At 38.0% G+C, this 24,347-nt stretch overlaps 2 protein-coding genes across 3 annotated transcripts in view; both read left to right on the top strand.

Annotated features, from left to right (window-relative positions):
• The first annotated feature begins 2,803 nt into the window (after positions 1 to 2,803).
• LOC140328127 (b(0,+)-type amino acid transporter 1-like) lies at positions 2,804 to 19,180 on the top strand. Its single transcript, XM_072407494.1, has 6 exons — positions 2,804 to 3,549; positions 6,628 to 6,761; positions 8,598 to 8,727; positions 11,114 to 11,238; positions 15,576 to 15,663; positions 17,738 to 19,180. The coding sequence occupies exons 1-6, from the start codon at positions 2,851 to 2,853 to the stop codon at positions 17,966 to 17,968; spliced, it is 1,407 nt and encodes a 468-aa protein (XP_072263595.1). The 5' UTR covers positions 2,804 to 2,850; the 3' UTR covers positions 17,969 to 19,180.
• A 2,536-nt stretch (positions 19,181 to 21,716) lies between these two features.
• Positions 21,717 to 24,347, top strand: part of LOC140328126 (b(0,+)-type amino acid transporter 1-like) — a 12,987-nt gene continuing 10,356 nt past the window's right edge. Inside the window, exon 1 of one of the 2 annotated variants that reach the window (XM_072407492.1) lies at positions 21,717 to 21,802. The gene's annotated coding sequence lies outside the window, so the exon portion shown is untranslated. The remainder of the gene's footprint in view (positions 21,803 to 24,347) is intronic. The other variant, XM_072407493.1, reaches the window with a different exon arrangement.

Genomic DNA, 24,347 nt, shown 5'->3' with positions numbered 1-24,347 from the left:
TTGGTAAAGTAGATGGAAGCCCAATAAAAGTCTCATTTAAGCTTTACATGATGCTATCACTTGTACGACCTATTTTAATTTATTTTTGATCATTTTTTTAAAAAAATCTAGTTTTCAAGTTCCATAAATATACCAGCTAACAATACTGATATAAAGGTCCCTGTTTGAGCACTTTGTGTTTTGCATTGACAATGCTTTGCCCGTCTTCCATAAAAAATCTGCCTGTAATCAGTTGCATGCTCCCCTAAAGGAAACGTTAAGCTCTGGTGCTGATGACCATTGCCCAGGCATGTCATACTGTTATTATCATTCATAACAGACCCTCTATGACTTTCTGTTCTACTGAAAAACCCTCCAATCTCCAAAGACAAATTGTCTGCAACAACAAATAAAAAATAAAAGCTATTGCTGAAAAAAATGGAAAAAAAATACTTATCTTGTCCCCAGTTTTCAACACCTCCAGCAGGCATGAGTAACATACTGCTAGTAAGGGTACAGTCTACAAATTCTATGGCACTGAAATGCATCCTTAAGGCATGTGAATGTTCAGCTAGACAATGATATTAATGGCAGTGTCACCCACTGCACTTGGAGGTGCATGTTCATAAATGATCCACTTACAAAAGAAGCAGCGAGCATAAAAAAAAGAGAATGCCTTGCAAAAAAGCAACTGCTGCCTGTTCTCACCATAGTGCATATAGATATCAACAAATTGTAATGAGGCTGCAGGACATGGGCAATTAGGATATAACAAAGTATGAAAAAGGAATAAAATATGCATTCCCTAGCACAACCAGACCACATTGTCAATATGGCTTCTGGGAACTCATCGTTTTATAGTGGGAGTTAAGACTAAGGTAAGACTTAATTTCAAAGGGCAGACAGCATGATGTGAGCGCTATTGCAAACCCCTACTTCATTTTGCCAGGTCCACAAATATAGAACATGTAGGATTTATCTTGAGCCCATGTTTGTCCTTAACCTGAACCTCATCGATGAAGCAAAGCTGAAGGGATTTTTATGATTTATCACATGATAATGCCATCATTATGTATCTTCTTCCTCTCATAGGTTGCCTAATGTGAAAAAGATTCCGCTGTCCACAGGTATGGTCCAGTATGATAGTTATGAGTACTGGCTCCTAAACCCTCAATATATTGTACCTGATTTATTAAAGCTCTCCAAGGCTAGAAAAAATACACTTTTATAGGTGAAGCTGGGTGATTTAACAAATCAGGAATGGATGTGGTCCAGGAATGAAAACATTTGCTAACAATTAGAAAAATATTTTTAAGAAATCCATTTCAGGTTTGCTGGATCATCCAGCTTCACCGATGAAAGTGTATTATCTCCAGCCTTGGAGAGCTTTAAGAAACCAAGCCAATTTTATCTCATACTTTGCATTCAGTATCCAAGTTACTTGTCATTAAAGTTGGTCCAGATTGATACTTATGAGTAATGTTTCTCAAACCTCCCAAATAATGTGAAGGACATTAGAATGAATCCTGGTTCTCTTATAGATACCTAGCATGCCTAAAAATCTGTGTTCAGTATCAGTTACTTGTCTTTAGCTGATTGCAGCACACATAAACCTTATCAGCTGAAATTGTCTATCTGTGCAGGTCTTATCTTTGCAGATAAGAGCACCTTAGTAGGAGGGCCTTAAAGGTGCGTACACACTTCCAATTTTTATCGTTCCAATCGAACGACGAACGATCGATTGGGCAAAAAATCGCTCATAAAAAAGTAACCAACGACGCCGACGAACGAGGAAAATTGTTGGAAACGAACGACCGGACCGGCGGATCGGATTGGGCGACGATCGTTGAACATCGTTCGTGTGTACGGTCGTTCGTTGAGAACGATAAAAATTGGAAGTGTGTACGCACCTTTATGAGTAATGTTTCTCAAACCTCCCATATAATGTGACATTAGAATGAATCCTGGTTCTCTTATAGATACCTAGCATGCCTAAAAATCTGTGTTCAGTATCAGTTACTTGTCTTTAGCTGATTGCAGCTCACATAAACCTTATCAGCTGAAATTGTCTATCTGTGCAGGTCTTATCTTTGCAGATAAGAGCACCTTAGTAGGAGGGCCTTTAGTTATTTTGAACCTCAGTAATGGACAATTTTAATTTGAGTGCCCTCAGGAATATAGTTAGCATAATTTGTTTTGCTAACTAGAACAAAACTTTTTGCTCTTGATTTAGTTTACAGGGGAGATATTATAAACTCTGACTCCCTTCTCATCATCCATCACAAATCTTTGCATAACGCCAAATCTGACTTGTAATATCCTTGATTGTAGAAGAGTTGGAATGCTTTGTTACGTTCACAGTAGCCTACAGTGTAATTAGTGTTTCTCGACCAGGGTTCCATGGAATCCTAGGGCTCCTTCAGAGATTGCTGGGGGTTCCTTTGGAGCAATTTGGACCTCTCAGGTCAGTTTAATTGACACCAATGATCTTTTTGCTATCTGCAAGGTTACCATTCCTATTCTTCCGTATTCTTCATACCGACCACCGCACTAATATATTGTAAGCTTTGGTTATAATAATTATATCAGGGGTTCCCTAAGATCTTCCTTATTTAATGGATTCCTCTATGTTAAAAAGGTTGAGAAACATGGCTCTAAATATTCCTTGGTAATAGCCTTACTTTCCTAAATAGATCATTAACTGCAATAATTGAAGGGCCGCACTGTTCTTTGTACATTGTACACTTAATAATAATTAACTTTGGTGTGTTACCTGTCACTCTTTAGCCGTGAAATACCACATCTCTTTTTCAGAAAGATCTGATCCATGAAAGGATAAGAAAAGACTTTTGTCCATCTTATGATGAAAAAATGGAACACGGGACAGAAAAACTGCATCTTAAACGTGAGCTTGGCCTTGTTAGTGCTGTGTCAATGATAGCTGGCACCATGATTGGCTCTGGTATCTTCATGTCTCCTCAATGGGTCCTCTATTACATGGGCAGCCCTGGAGCCAGTCTATTAATATGGGCAGCCTGTGGCATTCTGGCAATGCTGGGCGCCCTTTGCTACGCTGAACTTGGTACTGTTATTAAGGAATCTGGAGGGGATTACATTTATATTTTACGAAATGTTGGCACCTTACCAGCCTTTCTCTTGGCATATTCTTCGGTAATTGTGGTCAGACCAGCTGGTATTGCTGCTGTCTCTCTAAGTTTTGCAGAATATGTGGTGGCTGCCTTCTACCAGGACTGCCCACCATCTCAAGTAGTGGTGAAGTGTACAGCGGCAGCCTGCATCCTCGTCCTGAGCATCATCAACTGCCTCAATGTTAGACTCTCTGCTGCTATCATTAACATATTCACAGCTGCCAAATTGATGGTCTTGCTGGTTATAATTGTGGGTGGCATGGTCCTCTTGGCCCAAGGAAATACTCACGTCTTCCAGAATGCCTTTGAGAACACAGCTGTAGGTTTTGGTCCAGTTGGAGTTGCTTTTTATCAAGGACTTTGGTCTTATGATGGATGGAACAACCTGAACTACGTAACTGAAGAAGTGAAGAATCCTGAGGTTAGTCAGTGCATTGTAAACTGTATATAACCTGTACTTACATACCAGGTGCCTAAACTATTTTTATTAGCCTGGACAATAAATTTAATAAAAGCTTGAAACCTAAAGGTAATCTATGACAAATTATGGCATTCTTGATCAAAATGTAGATTGAACATTGATCATTTTGCTTTTTTTTTTTTGCCAGAAGCATTTTCCAACAATGGGACAACAATGTTTATATTTCAATGTAAAATTTGGCAAGTATTCATGTTTGCTGGTGGTTGTTAAGCTACATAAACACGTTCAATATTTGTTGTTGGAAAGGATGTTTTATGATCCTTTCCACGACAAACGACTGTATGATGCACTATACATACAGCGCCATTCTACTTGATTTCATTACGATCATTCCTTGTCTGTGGATGTGCCAGGACGTTAGTTCGGACAACAGATGAAGAGCGCTGTACACATCAGATTCTCATCCGATTATCAGACGAGAATCATCTGACGTGTGTACGTAGCCTTAGGGAGTGATCCTTGTTCATAATATGCTTTAATTATTTGGTCGGGGAGATATTGGTATTATACACTGGTAGTGCACCCATTACATAGTGTACAGCCACCTCAACATGGATTAGATATAATTAGATAGATTTGAACTATCATTTTAATTATAGTTAGATTTGAATTCTATACATTTTTGGTGAACATAGATGAGAGTTGGATTTGATCTTCTCCACCAATTCTCTATTACCTGGCTTTAAATAGATTTTCCATGTTTTGTACTTCTTGGCCAATCTATAGTGCATGCCCAGTGTTGGGTGGTGTTACACAATCATCCCTATCAGTCCTTATCAATTTGCCGGTATTCCCATAATACCATTTGGTTTTGTTGACTGGAGTTCTCTTTTAATAAATAACATAGCAAAGTACTACCTGTAGCAAGCTGTACTAGATAATAATTTATTTTTTAATAAAAGTAAAGTAAAACTGAAGTTTATATTGGAAGAAAATGAGATAATGGGATATAAAACTGAAAGGATTGTACTTTGCCATGCCGTGATGAGATGGAGGTGTTTGTAGTCCAAAGCAGGAGAGCAGCCTAGGGTCTAATAATACACTAGAGGGAGCATATTCACCCTACAAACAGGAAATGGGTTAATATCACTAGTATCACTAAAAAATCACTAGTTAAAAGTAAAACAAAGTTATATAGTTATTTTCTGTTTATTTACCTTTATAGATGTGTCAGTGGACTCTAGGGGAATGGAAGGGGTGGGGGTTTATTCTGGTCGTAGTGGTATTTTGTGGTACACCACTTGTACGATGCAAATATATTTTTATTCTTGGGTTTATATAAACTTTAACTATTTACATATGAGATATTTTATTAATCCTTAATCTCCAAATGCAATATTGCCAGAAACAGCTGCATAGAGAATTGTGATGCACATGATAGTCTATTGGCTTGGAATAATTGACTACGTATACACGCTAGATTTTGTGATTATATGTTTTTAGTGAGAGAAGGATGAATGAGCTCTGTTCACACAGCATTGTTCAGTTCTATAGAGAGGGCAGGGAGTTGGACGAGCTGGAGGACACCTACTCTGTCCTTTGGCATAGGAAATGACAATGGGTGTCCCTGGTCAGTCATTTGGTGATTCATCCAGGAGATTACAACATGATGTAGGGGGGGTCTTTGTGCACGCGCAAGGATTTGTGTCCAAAACAATCATGATCATTTTTCTTGGGTGATAGTTCTCTAGCTTGGGCATGTAACTTAACAATACAGATATCCTATATTGAAAATATACATAATATGATCATTATTATACAAAATGAGGGTGTGGAGAAAACTTCTAGGCATGACAAAGAAAATAACAAACTGAAGCCATGAAACAAACATACTATTGCCATATATTCGCCAAAAAAATCAAGATGCTTAGCACCTGGCTCAGAGGTTAGCACTCAGCCAGGACACTATCTGCATGGAGTTTGCAAGTTCTGTGTCTGTGTGGGTTTCCTCCGGGTACTCTGGTTTCCTCCTACATTCCAAAAACATGGAGTTAGGTTTTTTGGCTTCCCCCAATTGCCCTTAGATTGTATTTAAGACATATGACTATGGTAGGGACATGTGTTAATGGCAGTTGACTGTGGTAGGACATCCTACTGCTTTGAGGGACAACTAGGGACTATGGACTACTGTGTAATATGTTGGTGCTATATAAATACTGGATAATAATAACCTTTCAGGAAATTAGTGCCTGGACACTAAACTTCTCTTATCACCTATAAAACATTCCAGATGTCCCCCTTTCAGATTATTTTTGAGGTTTAGAAGTAGGGTGGATGGTCTTTGCACTTAAGCATCAAATTTTCCAAACATTCATCACCTTGTGAGACTTGTGGCAGGTTCCCAACAAAAAGGGTTCACTGCGGTTGAAATATTCACTGACATTTAAAACACCAAAAGGTATACCAGCCGAAAATATTTGAAAGTTATAATCCCTGCTTAATAAATATACCTCAAATAGTCATATAACTGCAGCTGGGGCAATCTATGTATTTGGTGTGAGGGGGGAAGCATATTTTACATTATTACCAACACAGAACAATTTTGGTAACCAAAGCTTTGGTGGGTCAGTTTGTTAGAACACAAGAACAGGTAGACAAGGAGAAGGATTATTGAAAAAGCCAAAAAATCTTGACAAGACAGACTAATTGACTGTAAGCTTTTGCAAAGCAAGTTGCCATGCAGTGCCAGAGTCCCAGGAAGGAATATTCACCAGCACACTATCTGCATTGAGTTGGAATGATCTCTCAGGTTTGTGCAAGATTTCCATGGGCACTCCAGACTATTTGCACATCTCATAAACATGCAGTTAGGTTTATTTGCTTCCCCATAATTTGTCCTTATGTTATGTTAGGGTCATTAAAATAGATACAAGAAAATAACAATGTTTTGTGTCCCTGAGGACTGTTCATGTATTTGTTCATAATTTAGCTTATATAGGTGCTTTCAGAGTTAATAACACTAACAATTAACACTATATTAGATTATGACTGTATGATTCTGTGTTTTCTATGTTACAGGTGAATTTGCCACGAGCTGTGATGATTGCAATCCCGCTAGTGACATGCATCTACCTGCTGGCCAATGTCAGTTATTTTGCAGCAATGACGCCACAGGAACTTCTCTCTTCGGATGCTGTGGCCATCAGCTGGGGGTCAGTTTATTGCTAACAATTTTGTGGTACTTGTCCGGGTTTTTAGTTACCTATGAACGATGCTATCTCTTAATATGAACCTAATGCCAAACTTGTTCAGGAATGACTAGGGAAATAATTATAGGAGAACTTGCTGCTAGGGGACCCAATTTACATTAATCTCCAGTGTACTGCTGGCACCAAATCCTTGCCTGGCTACAAAATGAATTTACAAGAAAGAAATAAGTTCTGGCAGCACATGGACTGTAAGGTTTATTTTTATTGTGATATGCATCAACATAATTGCCAGGAAACATTTATTACATTTGGCTCAAGAGTTCCTAAATGTAAGGCCTGTCTATTTGAGCTGATGGTAAGATCCATAATATTAGAAGAGGGATTACCTTTTTATTCCATCTACTTCTGCCTGTTAAATTAGGTCAGTGTTTCTCAACCAAGTTTCTGTGAGATTTAAGGGTTCCTCCAGAGGTTGAGAAGAAATCTAAGCATAGGCTATGTACACATGTGCAATTATCATCTTTCATTATCTTTCATGATCCTTTCCAACGACTACCCGATGCATGAACGAACGCTGTACATACAGCACCATTCTGCTCTATAGACAGGGGAGGGGGACAACGACGGAGTGGCACCCCGCTGTGCCCTCCCCCCTTCACTTCCATTATGATCGTCATCCATCGTATGTGGATTGTTACGGTTGTTACGGTATACGGTTGTTTGGATGATGGACGACGAGCGCTGTACACACGCCAGATTCTCATCCGATAATCAGCTCAGACCTGATGTCTGGCGTGTGTACAACGCTCGTCGTCTATCATCCAAACAACCATCCTGGCCGATGCACGTGTGGGTATTTGTCTCTGTGTTCCTGAGGAAGCGGACATTGGTCCACGAAACGCATAGAATGGCAATATGAAGAAACTGCTAGGAAATGTTCATATTTTGTTAAACATAAAATTGATGTGAACCCGATGAATTTTAATTGTCATAATTAAATGGGTTTTAGAATTTTATTTGTGAATGTTCTTGTAACCATTATGCAGAATCATGCCTAAAAAGTCCCAAAAATACATTTTTGGTTTTGTTTTGATGCTGTTCATAAATCGGGATGTGGCATAGGATGATCTTTTACCATAGGGAATGCAATATAAATTAGTATTTCAAGGGTTTCCCCATGTTAAAAAGTTTGAGGGTAGGAAACCTATTATGACTGTAGTGTCATGGTGGGACCATGTATTATATGCTTAGCTGTAGAAAAAAAGATTTTGTATTAATAATAAAAATATAAAAAAAATATTTGAAATTTATAAACTTAAAATCAAAATTAGCCCTATGCCACCTCCTGGTCTTTCTTGAACAACAATGAACGTTTATGACTGCATATTGTTCCTAAAAAATATGTTCTAGGGCACAAAATCTCTTTCTGTGGCCATGAATGCAATTATACTTAAGATTTAATTATCTGTAGACCACCCTAAAGAAGGTGATTAGGAAGTAAACCCAGATCTGTTAGGTACGCTTCAACTTTTCCCAATCTAACTTTTCTTACCCTTACTATGATACCATTTACCAACTAAATGACTTTTAAAAAATAAACATTTAATTAACCCAAAAAAAAAATTGACTTCAAACCATCATAGTGTCTCTAAGCTGTCAGTACCTAAAGTTACCCTGTCACCTCTAAAAAAAATGCCAGTCTCCAAAAGAATATATTAAAAACCAAAACTTGAAACGTTAAATCACCCCATAACTATATCTTCCAAGAGTCCTTTCCATAAAACATAGGAAAATTGAGTCCATTTGTATTAATAAACCAACCAATTATTGGTATTGCAGGTTGAAGGTTCTGGGAAACTGGACCTGGATCATATCTCTTGGTGTGGCACTTTCTACTTTTGGCTCAGCTAATGGAACCTTCTTCAGTGGAGGCCGTGTTTGCTATGTGGCGGGCAGGGAGGGCCATATGGTAGGTTCTTTAATTCCTTCTCATTCCTCCTAACCCTAATTGGTGTTATTTTACAATTTTATTTTGGGCTTGTGTTGACATATTCTTAGTTATATAATTGCTGTTTCTTTGGAGGTGTTTTCTCCAATATTTTGAGCTTTTATGCAATTTTAGTTTGAATAAGTTCTTATTAAATTTTACAAGACAAAACAAAGACATTCAGAAAAACAACAATGCTCAGGTGTGAAGCAGTATAACAATTCACAATATATAAAGAAACACAAAAACAGAAATATGTAACAAATAATTATTGTAACAGAACCATATCGCCCAAAACAGTAGCATAGTCACAACTATGGACCCATGCATCCCATTAGATATGGCCCTAAGATAACAATTCCTGAGGCCAAAGGACCACCAGAAAACATAAGACACCAACAACATAAAGACAGTGGGAAAGGAAATAGGGGAGAGGGGCCAGGTTGCACCATTGGCTAGGTTACACCTCTTGGAATTGTACACCATATCATACACTTGTAGTCATATAGACAGCAATGACAGATCCCAATCCATGGGCATATATTGTTCAATACAAATCTTCTGAAATTTGGGCACAGAATCCACACATATAGCTCTCATCTTTCTTTTATGCAATTTTATCAGAACACAAGTGACTTTTGAGGGCAGTTGGTTGCATCAGAGCTTATTTTTACACATAGGGGTAAATACCCATATGCAATAAAGTAGTAAGCAGTTACAGGAAAGCAATATAAAATTCCACTTTAATTCATGGCAAACAAAACAAATATTAAAAAGTTCAATGGGTGTATAATATTTAGCAAAGTGTGCTACATACAGATGCAGAACCTCTCCAGCACCTGCCAGTAGGTGACACAATATGTGATTTACAATGTGATACACAACCTGACATCCAATCCCTTATCAGTATAAAGAAGATTGCTGCATACAAGTTTCAAGGTCTTAATTAAGTAATGTCCTAATAGCTCAGTCAAAGGTGAAAGAGGTATTACCATTGTTCCACATTGCATCATGAAGGTGGCTTCATTCCCCGGTCAATGGGGCTCCAATCTTTCAAGAGAGTCTTAAAAATCTGCAAAGACTTCTTGAGATGAGCACCTGGTCTATGTTAGCAAAAAGTTGTATTAACAGATATCTTAACACAAAATTAAAAATTTAATATTTGCAGCCTACCCATTCTTAGATGTAGTGGCTGTATTTTTTTTATACTTTTTTCACGTTATAGTCAATTGCTGATTTCTGCCAGTAACACACTGTGCTAAGATAAAGATGCTCACTTTACTGTAATAAAACAACAAAAAAAGAATGTACCATGTGCATGCAAGGGATTTTTTTGTTGTAGTTTCTAAATAAGCACACACATTGTGTTGCGTACATTGGGGCTCTATGGGACCTTGCAAGGGTTTGTACCCAACTGCATACAGAAAGGGGAGATTTACAGTTCTGCACAAGCTGATTTCTTCATTAATGGAAGGGGAAGGAAGCATGGGGAGTGCATTAATAATCAGTATTTATATATCACTGACATATTACACAGCGCTGTACAAAGTCCATAGTTATGTCACTACCTGTCCCACAAAGAAGCTCACAATCTGATGCCCCCATCTCAGTCAAATGGTATTAACACAGTCTAAAGTCAATTTTGAAGTAAAGCCAATTTACAAGGATAGTGCTCTGGCCAAGATTTGAACCTGGGACCTAGCGTTGCAAGGGCCAGAATGCTAACCACTAAACCACCATGCAACCCTCTGCACCGTTCTGCACCATTTTATACTATGCAAACATGGTAGGTGGTCATCTGCAAGAGAACTTATGCAACCACATGTATGGTAAACTGCAACATAATATATTTTTGTTTTTTAGTTTGGATATAGATTATCTGTATTACATATAAAATAATGTTATGGTTTATTAAGCACTAAGCACTAATTTAACAGAAAAAGTTCAAGGTATCAGGTCTAACTACCACTGATTTTTTTTTTTATTCATCCCGGTGATCACTGTCGCCTGAAAGTGAAAAAACTAAATAAAAGTGAAGACAAATTCTGAATTTATGATACAACTTAGAAATCATCTGTGACTGTCAAGAAATTTCTTTTAACTTCCTATTGTATCTAGAAGGCAGGAAGTAAATTTGAATCTCCTGAATAGGAAACATTCTCTACTTTATTTATTAGAGATATACTAAAATATATTTATATATAGAATAATTATTTATATTTAAATATATATTAATAAAATTGTTTGTTAGCTGTATATGGTGATTTAGGTATTTTAAGTAACGTTAGAATAAAATATCATAATTTTAGGATATAGAATTATTATATCATTACTATTAAATTTTAAAATGTTAATATCTCTTCTGCAGCCAGACGTTCTTTCAATGGTTCATGTGAAAAGGCTCACACCATCCCCAGCCCTGATCTTCACAACGATTATTTCATTAATAATGATCATTCCTGGAGATTTCAGCACTATTGTAAACTTCTTCAGGTAGGTGAAGACATTTCATTCGGAATCTCTTTTATTCTTCACTTTTCATGCAGACTCTAGTGTTTTATGGAAAGGTACATCATGGATGAGCAAAGACCAATCCTGCAGTTGCATGGAGCTCTTTTGTACTTATTTGCCAGACCTCAGCAGTCAGTTGTCAGTTTTATTTCTTTAGGCAAGCGTTGAATTGGAGAGAACAAATGTGTGATCATTGATTTGGTAAGGTGAATATTATTCATTGATCTCCTGCAGTCTCATATACTATATTTTCAGTCTCTGACTACTTTCTGCAGCAAGTCATCAATCTTTAACGAAACCTTTAGTATGTGTGCACTTTCTGACTATTACCCATAGCATTGCATCCCTTGCACTGTATGTCTGACCCCCTGGTGATGTCAGAAACTAATCTTGAGGGTCCTTGTATCTGGGAAATTGACCCCCACCAATATAAATGACCACTAGTGATAGACAACAGCAAGACATTTTGTTAACATGTACACTTTTAGGATAACTGGGCAGTTTTTCTAGTTTGTACAAATGTAACATAATTTTTAAAGGGCAATTACAAGCACTAAATTATTCAGTTGACAATCTAAGCAAGCGCCAAGGTCGCATGAATTTCCATTTATAACCCCCAATATTATGCAGTGACCCAGAAGGACAGCACAAAGCTTTGTACCTCTCTGCCACATCCCAAGGGAGGATATATTGTGGGCAGCGTCATACCAATACAGACTGCAAATGGAGGCATTTTTATGCCAACCACCCTGTATTTTAATATCGGTCAAAATAATATTTGGTTGGATCTAAGCCTTTACCTTCCCTGGGAGCTTGTTCTGTTCTAAAGAGACTAAAGAACTAAACCCCCCTATTTTTTTGCATCCAAAGTAATTGCCATTTTAGCAGTTGTGATCAGCTAAGTACCAGCCATTGCAGGTGTCTAGCAGTGAGGCCACTGCTTCCACACAGAGAGCCACAGAAAAATCAGAATGCTGCAGTGAAAATGCTTCCTTACCATTGTGCACTGATAAAAAATGAAGGTCTAGCTGGGCTTTAAATCCTTCAAAATCATGCAGACTATGGCCATGCTTAGTCTTATATCACATAGTGTTCTGCTGAGCAAACCAGCAACATGATGCACTGTTGCTGTACTTTCTAGCTATCCAGATTCTAAAATGTTTAGGCCAGCAAGAAAAAGACTTCTATTAGGTAACTTGGCCTTGCACCTCTGTGATTCTGCCTCTGGTAAGGGTGACCAGAACTGCCAGCATGACCTGGACATTAAACTACCCATAGACATAAGACATTGGACCTGATTTATGAAAGCTCTCCAAGTCTGGAGAAAATACACTTTTATCAGTGAAGCTGGGTGATCTGGCGAACCTGCACCTCTTTCCTTCCCAGTTAATTAATAGGCCAGTTACCATTACTTCTATGCTTACAATTGTCCCGTGTATACTTGCTAACTCGCAATATACACCCAAGCAAACTGGGCCAAATGTCCTAGGGTTGATCCTATATCTCTATCAATATGGAATTCCCATCAACTCATCAATTAAAAGTACCGGTAACTCATTACTTAAAAGTAATTTGCTATATGTTTTTATTATGTTGATTGTTTCTTTTTTGTGGTTATTTGATATTATGGCCGTACATGTTTGATTGATTACTGAATAAAAAATAAAGTACAAAAAAGTAATTTGCTATTTGTTAGCAAATGTTTTCAATCCTGAACAAGATCTATTTTTAGGTTTGCTGGATCGCTCAGCTTTACTGTTGAAAGTGTATCGTCTCCAGTCTTGGAGAGCTTTAATAAATCAGGCCCATTACTCTTAAACTATGAGTTAAAAGTCAAAGATTTATTTGTCAGAAAGATATAAGATCTTTCACAAATCTGAATTCTGGAGTTTTCTTCTTTGAAATGTGTATTTTGTTTATTTTCTTTTTAATTAATACATAATATACCAATCATATATAACTTAAAATGCACATTTCTTTTACTGGAAGTAAAACTTTAACAAAATTAAGCAATGTCACATGGAAATTCTTTGGATTAATATGTGCCAAAGTCTGGTACATTTATGGAACAATGTATAAAAGATTATTTACAAATCTGTCAAATTCTGTCTTAAGTCTACACATACTCTTAAAGAGACCCTGTCTACATACTAAAAATAAAGCACATTTTGCAAACTAAGACATTTTACTCTTACCTTCTTGGTAAGTGGTAAATGGAATTATTGTTCTGCTAAAGGGCTCCGGGTGTTGCAGCAAGCCCTCTGTCTGCAATGTCACTACAGAACACAATAGTTATGTAATGGCTGGCTAAGGGAACATCAGAGCCCAACAAGGGATAAGTATTAGATAGTAGCAGTACCCAAAACATTTCATGAGAGCGAAGATTCGAGTTCAGTATTAAAGTATTCTTTTACATGGTGTCTATATTTTACCTTATATACCAATACTAATATATAAATACTTAAGTTATTTTTCTCAATACATATTGTATATACATGGGACATTTGCTCATCACAACTGTGCATTTCTTCCAGCTTCATAAAGACTTAATGGTTGTGTTTTACTGTTTTTTACAATGCAACTCTGTTAAGGCTGATATCTTATCTTGTTAGTTATCGTCTCCAGCGACAGTAGGAAGTGCTGAATGGACAGTACTGTACGTTCCATGAAGAGGAGCTGGGTAAATGAGGGAGTAGGGAAATGCAACAATGCACTTCCCATAGGAAACAACAGCGGTCATTACCAGTTCATTGTTTAGTGATCCAAAAGAACAGATTATTAAACAGGGAACAGCTGTACAGACACTTAAAGCAGACCTAAACTCAACATTTTCACTTTACATAAAAGGGTAGACAACCCTAATATGTAAAGGAAAAATGGAAATTTTTTTATTTTTTTAAGTGCAACACGCTTTTGTTTAAAAAACAGCACCTCCCCTTTCAGTCTTGATCGCAATGGGAGCGAACAGCCTCTTGGGATACCTATATCACGCATCCAGGGAGGCTCTAGCTGCTCCTTCTACGCATGCCCTAATCTCAGACATGCGCAGAAGGGGCATTTTTTCTATTACGGGACAGAGATGCCAATCTCACACAAGGGCAGTGAGATTGGCTCTCTTTTTCCCCCCTACGTCACTCCGTCTTTCTCTTGTTTTCTTGGCACGTGATCGGGTGATGTGCCAAGAAGACAAGAAGAAGATGGAAGAGAAGACTGAATATGGTGGTGCCCGGGTCTTCCCCAGCACCAGGATGAAGAGGAATTCCAGGACGACGCAGGACTAGATCACAGGAAGGACAAGCGCCATCGAGAGATCTGCAGGATTAAAGGTAAGTGTCATTTTTTAGTTTAGTTCGGCTTTAATTTTTTTTTTTAGGGTGATGTCTTAGGTGACAAAAAATGATCATCTGTTCATTGCTTAACTGTTTGTATATTTGGTTAAGTTATGAATTGCTTAATAAATGCAATGGCAACAAAATAAAAGGAGAATAATGTGCCAATGTGACCCAATACATAACACACACACATATAGTTATGTATCTGTAATATTTTACCTTGAAGCTTGGCCACATACAGTAAGATTTTGCTTAGAGTTTATATGTTAGATTTGCATATAAAGGTTTGGTCATACCTGAGCAGATTTATATGTGCATATACTAAGTAGACACTTTATTAGGTACACCTGTTCAACCCCTAATCAGCCAATCACATGGCAATAATGTGTATTCAGTCATGTAGACATTAACCTGCTGAAGATCAAACTGAGGAAAGGTGATTGAAATGACTTGGAATGTGGCATGGTTGTTGGTGCCAATCGGGTATTTCCAAAATGACTGATCTACTGGGATTTTCACACACAACCATCTCCAGGGTTGACGGAGAATGGTCAAACAAAATAAAAATAGTCAATGAGTTGCAGGTCTTGTGAAGTCAGAGGTAACAGGAGAATGGACAGAGGGAAAGGCAAAAGTAACTGGTACTGCTTACAACCATGGTATGCAGAAGAGCGTCCTTCAATACACAACATATCAAACCTTGCATATAAAAGCAAACTACATTTGCACAAATCTTTAAGGATATCACTGCATTCTCCTCCCCCTGATCCAGAAACACTGGCATCAGAGAGTCCCTTTTAAATCTAAAATGTCTTTATGGAAACATTTAAAGCTGCAAAGTAGTCCCTCCACAGCCTTGCCTTGGTTAGCTTTATGATTGCTATCGATGAATCTTGTCTTTATTATATATTAGCTTTATTTCAACATTTCAGTATATGCAGCAATATATTCTGATTACTGTAATCTTGTTCTCTTGTCTGCATTCAGTTTTACAGCCTGGCTGTTCTACGGTATAACAATTTCTGGCCTCATTTATATGAAGATTAAGAAGCCGGATATTCCCAGGCCATACAAAGTAAGTCATAAAATGTTCTGCTCATTTGTTGTATCCACACATGAGAGATTGGTACATTGAACTGAAGAAAACGATGATTCCACATTACAGGGAATATCAGACTCTATCTTGTTTTATAGAGCCTGAGTTACTACAGAGAGCTCCCTTGTATAATCTTTGATTTTTTGCATTACAACTCAATTTTTTTGCTGTTCATTTTTTTATGGTGCAAAGTGCAGGTACTGTGCAAAGTCCAATCATTGTTCTCATCTAAATGGGAGCTGGGATGCTTTATATATTTATTACAACATTCACTGCTGTATTCAGTAAGCCTGATGTTAGTTCTGTGCACAGATTATCCATATGAAAAGGATTATGGTCAGTAATGCTAATTATTCAGTCTTGATCCCCAATTCACCACCCCGTGCTTCATCTAACATTTCACACCAAAGCCAAAAACTTTAACCCCTTTTAGCCCTCTTGAAGCACACTGTCCACACACCCAGTATATCTAATACAATCTACCTTGGTGTTTCTGGACCTTTATAACCTGGGGGAACCCTTGAAATAACTTTCAGGTCTTCAGGGAACCACTGTTATAATTACTATATACAATATATTGTTGTGCAGTGAGTTATATGTTAAGTTATAGATAGTAAAAAAAAAGATCATTTGTGTCATTGGTAACTGACCTGAGAGGTAGTGTTGGTGTTCGAATTAGGGTTGTCCTTATATTCGACCCGAATATGGCTGTTCGAATTTAGATAGACCCGACGCAAGAAACACGAGACTCAACTTTGCAAATTCATGTGTAAAAAATGTCAAAGTAATTTATTGAATGTGTGTGATTTGTGTAACTAACTTTTATTTTTTTACAGGTTATCCCACAATGACAGGATGATTCCCATGGCTGCAAAGCCGTGGAAATCCTTCTGTCAGTGTGGGATCCACGGGCACTAGAGCTTAAATGAGGACAAGTCTCCCCATTCATCACCTCTAATGCTCTGTGATTGGCTGAGGAAAGGAAGCTCAAGCGCCATCGGGATTTTCCTTTGCCCAGCCAATCACAGAGCACTAGAGGTGAATAAATGGGGAGACTTGACCCCATCTAGCCTCTAGTGCCCAGGGATCCTGTGGGACTCCTGTGTTTTGGATAGAGAATCTCTATCCAAGAACACATACTATAGTTATGCTAAGGCTGCAAGAGCAATCAGGGGAGCGGGGCTGTCAGGTCTGCTCCCCTGATTTCTCTTGCAGTTCTACACAGTCCCGAAAAATACCCCGAATTTTCCCCCTATTGACTTTAATGGTGTTTGAATTCGTTGTTGGATCACCCGATCAATATCGCCCTATTCGATCGAATAGAATAGTGAGATATTCGACCAACACTACTGAGAGGCACAAACTGCTCACTGCTCTAGGAACCCCTAGCAACCTTTAAAGGAACCCCAGGGTTTCACGGAACCCTGGTTGAGGAACACTGCTCTGCCTTCTAGATATTCTCATGAATACCATGAACTAGCCCAATTTGTTTAAACTATTTTAAATTTTCCATGACTACTATCCGAAAAAAACTGTCCTCTTAGTTCCCATGATGTCTCCAGACCAGTAAGTAAAAATTAATCTCTTCAATCGGAAGCAGCCTGGAAAACAAACAAAACATTTTTGGGACTTTACATGGACTTTAAGCACTAATTGGAAAGAGTGATCCACCGTGCCATGCAGACATGATTATCTAGAGCATTATCAAGCGTGTTTTTTTGGCAGCACAGGGTTCCTCCAGAGGTTTCCAGGGTTCCTTGGATATTTGGCAATTTGTACCTTTCAGATAAGTTGCCATTAAAGCTACGTACACACGTCCAATGGATCTCGTCCCATAATCAGCTCAGGGCCAATAATAAACGAGAATCTTGCGTGTGTACAGTGCTTGTCGTCCATCGTCCAAATGACCACCCTGGTGGATCCGCGGATGATAGACGACAAGCAATGGTAATGGAAATTAAGGGTTTTATCCTTTATTCGTGTCTGTGTTTTATCATGTATGCTTTTTAACCCTGACATTATTTTTTCTTTAACTTGGACATTATTCTTTCAGGTTCCGATTGTTGTTCCAATTATTGTCCTTATTGCAGCCGTGTACCTGGTCCTGGCACCCATCATCGGCAGTCCTCAGTTGGAGTATCTCTACGTCACGCTCTTTATCCTCAGTGGAGTTATTCTATACATTCCTGTGGTCCATTATAAATGGTCTCCTAAATGGTTCCGATCCATCACTCTCTATCTGCAGCTGCTGCTGGAAATTTCTCCAGCTGAGAAAAATGACTGAGACAAGGCCTGGAGACATCTGTCCCCTCTTATCTCTATACACATCTGTCTGGACTTTTCCTGCATTATTTTGAGCCTAAACTGGAGTATGATTCCAGTAATACCCAAAGTAGGTTTAATTTAGAAAAGGTCATTTTTGTACAAAGACTTTACAAACTTCATAGCAGAGTCTTATTTCCTTGTGTGCTGCAGGTTCTGAGACACTACATTGTAGTAGTTTGCTCAAATAATGGTAAGTGAACAGGATCAACCAAAACCAGAAAAGTTCAGACTCATTGCAACATTGTATGCGTGTAGATATCAGGATAAAACATCCAATGTAAATAAAAGTCTAACTGCAACTAACGTCAGATAAATTATAAATAAAGTTCTGTGCAGAAACTAGAAAGCAACAAATCTCTGTAACGGGGGATAAGACTTCTTGGTTAATCTGCTCACACTGCACAGTGTGGCAAATATTGACATTTGGACAGTTTAATACATCATGTGTGGGTTCAGATTGGCATTACCAGGTGATTTGGAATAACTTTAAATGCTAACGTGGTCTGCGCAGCAATGATATGCATTATAGAAAAATTATAATAAAACCAAAACTTAGAAGGGAAATAATGCAAACAAATAAAAGGAGTAAATTATATGAGATGACACCCTAATGAGATACATTTAGAACATGCTCAGAAATAACAAGGGGCCAGGTAAACCTAGACATCAGTCATCATTACCCTCTTGTAAGTATTTGGTAGAAAGTCCTCATTGACTCCAATTACAGACTTACTACTTAACATGTCTGTATGATGCCTGGTATGTACGTATGTATTGTATGTAATATAAAATAAAGCACATATTGGGAAAAAAAGAACAAATTGTACAGGTATATTATGAAAATGTGTATAGGTGTAAGGATAACCTTAGTTAATGAGAGAGAAGGGCAAAAGAGGTAAAGAAAGAGAAACTCTCAAAGAAAGTTTACCATCCATTAGAATATAACCCTAATGCTTAGTGCCAGCAAGTGGAAGAAATGTTGTCCATTATTTTTATTGGTTTAGGACAAAGGAAGACCGCGAGATCCACTGGTAATTCCATTTTTAGCAGTTATACAGAATTTTATGGTAAGTCGAGATGCCAAAAATATGTGATTAACTATAGTTTAAAATTAGGAGGAAAACTGCCCATAGCCACACCTTATAGATTGTAAGCTCTTCTCCTCCTCCTGTGTCACTGTCTGTCTGTCATTTGCAACCCCTATTTATTCTACAGCACTGCGTAATATGTTGGCGCTATATAAATCCTGTTTATTAATAATAATTATAATAATAATATTAATATTATTATTTTGGGTCAGTGCAGAAGGAGGTTCTAATTACTTAGATATTTTTAGTTTTAAGGTTCAGAAATCAAAGTACCTATCTGACTGGATTTGTCCAGTGGTTGCGCTGTGATGGGGTGAGATATAACAAGTAAATTAGGATAATATATTGGGAGCTTTGTACTATCTCATTATGACTTTTTGAGAGCGTTTCCAATAAGTCTCCATTAAATTACTTGTTTCCAGTGTTCTAGAAAAAAGCGCAATATTCTAATATAAAAGTATGCCTATGCACCGTCAGGGACATACTTTACCAATAAAATGTGAAAGTCATGCTGGGGCAAAGAAGGAACTCCTTCTCAGAGCAACAAGTCAGGATTTCATTAAAGAAATGAATAAGTAAATGAATTGGTTATTCTAGAGAACAGCTGCACCTCTACTCCGTATTCCATAAATAAACCCAATATGAAATATAGTGAGTGCTAGCAGTAATACAGGAGCAGCAAGAAATCAGAACAATCTTATTTATTGTAAATGATACATAACAACTCAGTCTATATCTATGTCAGACATCATAAATCAGAATCTTTCTCTCCCTCTTGCTAGTACAATCGTGTCCTGTAAAGGGTCCATAGTAATATACAAAGGCTCTTTATACAGCATTGTGCCCCGATGCCAATGGCTTGATGCCCTCCTCCTATGTTCTGCCCATGTATTCTCTCCATGTGGGTTTTCAAACACTGGCTACAGTAGAAGTTCTCAGGATGGGAACAATGCTGCTTTGTGTCCCAGCTTACCAGAGGCTCATTTCCATATAAATATATTATGACATACTGTATATCATGGGGCCGCTAGTGATGTATATATTTTAGAGAATACTTAACAGCCTTAGGATGTAGTCTGTTCTAGCTATAACTTTGAAACTACAAAACTTTTTGGGAAAAGCATAATATTCAACAAATCAATATACCTCCATGCACTAAATCTAAGGTATTTATCGCCTTTAATACTTTACTCCAGGTTATAGCAGGACATGAATTCTGCTGTTCAGATTCCAGCTGATTGCAAAATCCCCCTGAATAATCAATACATGTTTTCTAATAACACAGCAAATGCCAGCCGATGGTAACACTGCCTGATTTGTAAAAGGTTTACAGTTGTCAATTACATTGGCAAGGCAATATCAGATTTGCTCTGGTATCAGATTGATATTCCCAGTATCAGATTTATTATCAGAATTATATTCTTAATTCTATTTATTGCCTTTGTTTGGACCTGAAACAATTTTCAGCAACATTATTTGCTGCAGTTGACAGTCTGATATTAAAGGTTCCAAATAATAGCGTAGATAGCTCTAAAAATGGAAGCATTGATGAACGATGTCTGGGAATGCTGTTCACATGGGTGACAATAATTTAGTGTGTGTATGTAGTTTATCCAGCCAAGTCCTTATCTTGGGACTACAGAATGATTAGCCTTTATTTATTTATTTTATTTATTTATATTTATTATTATTTTTATTATTATTATTATTAATAAACAGGATTTATATAGCACCAACATATTACGCAGCGCTGTACATTAAATTAAAAACTATGCATTTTACACTACTTATCATTAAACAATATCAGGTAATGTTTCTTTTTTTGGTGGCTCAGTGGTTAGCAAGCACTCTGGCCTTTGTAGCGCTGGGTCCCAGGTTTAAATCTCGGGCCAGGACACTATCTGCATTGAGTTTGCGTAGGTTTCCTCCCACATTCCAAAAACATGCAGAGTTATTGGCTTCCCCTGAAAAACTGACCTTAGACTGTGATAATGACATATGACTATGGTAGGGACATTAGATTGTGAGCCCTTAAGAGGGACAGGTAGTGACATGACTATGGACTTTGTACAGCGCTGCGTAATATGTTGGAGCTATATAAATCATGTGTAATAATAATGCATGTACCAACTTTTCAGTGTTAAAATATAAAACACAATAAAGTTAGCCCTGCCTCAATGGTGAACAACCATTGCCCATTTAGTGTTCCACTCGCAGGACGGTAGGAGGTTTTATAGTCCTCAAAGCATGCAGCTCCTCAACCGGCTAACAATCAGGAAATTGTATCCAATGGTCTGTAGCAGTGAAAGATCAAATCCAGCTTCCGTGGACCTCGAAGCTGCAAAAAGAGAAAGCAAAAAGTAGGAGAAAGTGGAGATGTTAAATACCAGGGTCCTCTTGTTAGACTTTGTAAGGTTAGGTTTGCATGCAGGACCATCACCTGGCTGCAATCTTCGGGATTTCATCATTGGTGACGGATGACAGGGCCAAATTAGTCACAAATCTAGATTGTGGTAGATGACCGGCAGGTTGGGTTGAAATCAGATGTGGCATGCAATGTGACCACAATGCGACAGTGAATATCTGTCAGCAGAGGGCATGCACTTCAACACTGTATGCCAACCATGAACAAGGTGATGGGAGGGAGAGGTCAGGGAACCAGTCGTCTGTGAAGTTGGAGAGGTAAGCAGTCCCTGGCAGGTCAGGTAAGCCAGATTTCTTGTTTTTTATGTTTGTAATGAATCTGAGTTACCAGCAATGATATGCACATACGTAGAATGGGAATATTGGGATTTAGTATTCTTTCTATAATTTAGTGATGGAACCATGTGAAACCCAATATTGAGTTGGTACCGGTAGTATTTAAATTTATGGTAGACATTAAATATATAAATTGCACTTCTTGTTTTTTTTTTTTTCTTGAGGGGAGATGGACTAGGCTGCGTTACTTTTTTTTGTGACTGTAATTGGTCATATGATCAGAAGAACTTCGAAAGCCTCTTACAGACATTCATGTTCCAGCCACCTAGCAATCTTTTTAACAAAAGGTCATTGTACAAACATGCACATTTCAATCAGATGCCTATGGAGGGGGCGCTTATTGGACTTCCTTAGTGTTGGCCCCCTTCCAGCCATAAAGGGCCACACCAGGCAAACAATCGCTGGTTTGGTGGAGGTGGAAGTATTACAGTGTATTTTGAAAATGTTATACATGCTGCAGTTTTAGTTATGCTGACCTATAGGACATTATGACCTGGCTTTGGACATCATAATAAGGTTTTGAACATCATGACCGGGCTTAGGACATCATGACTGGTCTTCGGACATCTTGACTGGGCTTTGAACACCATGAATGGGCTTTGGACAGCATGACTGGGTTTTGGATCCCATGCCTTGGTTTTTGACCTCATGACTGGGCTTAGGACATTATGACCAGCCTTTGAATTTCCAAGCATTATATATATTCTGTGTACCTTAACAACCAGTTGATATTGACTTTGCCAGACATTTGTTTGACAATGGAAATATCAGCTACCTGTTAGGGTATAAGTAATGTAAGTAATGTGTACTTTAAGAAGGAGAATGCTTCTTAAAAGAAGATCCTGGTAACCAAAAGGAATGTCATTAGGATGCTGGGTATGGAAAGGTAAACTTGTATGGTGATAATGAGAATCACTGATGAGAAGCCACGAGAACTGGGTATGCCTGGGCTCATCACAGCTTTCGGTGTCAATGCTGCCCCTTGAAAAGTCCTGTGTGGCAAATTTTCCAGATCTGTAAAGGTGTGGGGTATTATTTCCTGGTGGTTATCAGAGGTAGATGATGTCACAAACTGCCCCTGTCAACCACAAGCCAATGAGAACAATCTTTGCTGTATATCCCAACACATATGTTATGTCTACATGATGTGTTCTTTCTTCTACCTTCTATTGTATGTTGTGTTATTAATGCACAAACACTTTAAAATGGATGAAGGTCAAGAAGACATCTCAGTCCCCAGGTATTAAAAATCTACTACTGTTCATTAGTAACATAAAGTCACTCAAATACTTATGGTCCTGGAGAAAAAGGCTCTGATCAGCTTCACTTTTCAACCCTTCAACTCAAAATGTTATTTTTTAGTTTAGGTTGGGAATACCTGAAACCCTTCTCCAGAGTTTTATTTTGCCTCCTGTCCATTGGGAAGATTTTCTCTTTCAATTTGTGAAAGATAATAGGATATGAGATAAAAACCTTGAAGGGATACATTGTTTGATGCACTGATCCTACTGCTTGAGTTACTCCTATTCCTTTTTGGTGACAACCATAAGATTTTTTTAACACTTTCTGTGTCTGTGACAATGGGATCAGGGAGACTGTGAAAAAATAAAATGATTTAAAGTAATTTAAGTTCTGTTATGTGAGCAGCAGAGTACCAGGAGCAGCATTTTCATCAGGTAAGGTAATATTTTCAGGTAATATTACTTTTGTATTGAGTAGACTGTAGTTTTTTTAATCCATATTGCAGGACTGCAGGACCCAGGAATGGTGTGATATGTATCATGCAGGAACTTGTATCATGCAGGAACCCAGAACTGCAGTGACCTATATTAGGCAGGAACCCAGGACCCATATCACCATAGCCATCCAAATATAGTATGACTGCTGTTGCAATTCCTAAATATTTCAGGATTGAAGCCTACAAAGTGCCATGCTTGTGTATATGGGGCCTCTGTTTTGCAAACTCTACTTAATATGTTATGAAGTCCGTTATCAAATCAAAGGTTGTGGAAAGAAGGGACATTTACAGGAGCTCCAGACAGACATGCATAAGAACAGCTACATTCTCTATGTAACATATTTAAAGCAAAGTGAAGGGTTCTCCTTGAGTTTTTGTAGGGCCTATACTGGACAAGATCATGTAGGGGTCTGCCTTTTTCTATCTGCTTGCTGAGGTGTAACTTTGTAAATAGCAAATAAAGTTGTTGAAGTTTTTCCTGCCCCTGATAGTGGCCTGGGAAACCCCATCAGGATATAGAGAAATGTAGGAGGTACAGGGATAGAGATGAGAACATGTGCTCAGCCAGGGGTAGGTGCCTGCATCCCTTCCAGAACACACTGACTGCCTTGTCTGTATTGTAGTGCATTATTATAATAATTCCCTCTGTATTAATGGGTATATGTGATATCAGAGATTATTACCCTCTGTATTAATGGGGTATATGTGATATCAGAGATTATTACCCTCTGTATTAATGGGGTATATGTGAT

The sequence above is a fragment of the Pyxicephalus adspersus genome, chromosome 4 (genome assembly GCF_032062135.1).
Source record: "Pyxicephalus adspersus chromosome 4, UCB_Pads_2.0, whole genome shotgun sequence".
NCBI lineage: Eukaryota > Metazoa > Chordata > Amphibia > Anura > Pyxicephalidae > Pyxicephalus > Pyxicephalus adspersus.
The sequence above is the reverse complement of the archived record's forward strand: the minus strand, read 5'-3'. Positions and strand labels throughout refer to the sequence as shown.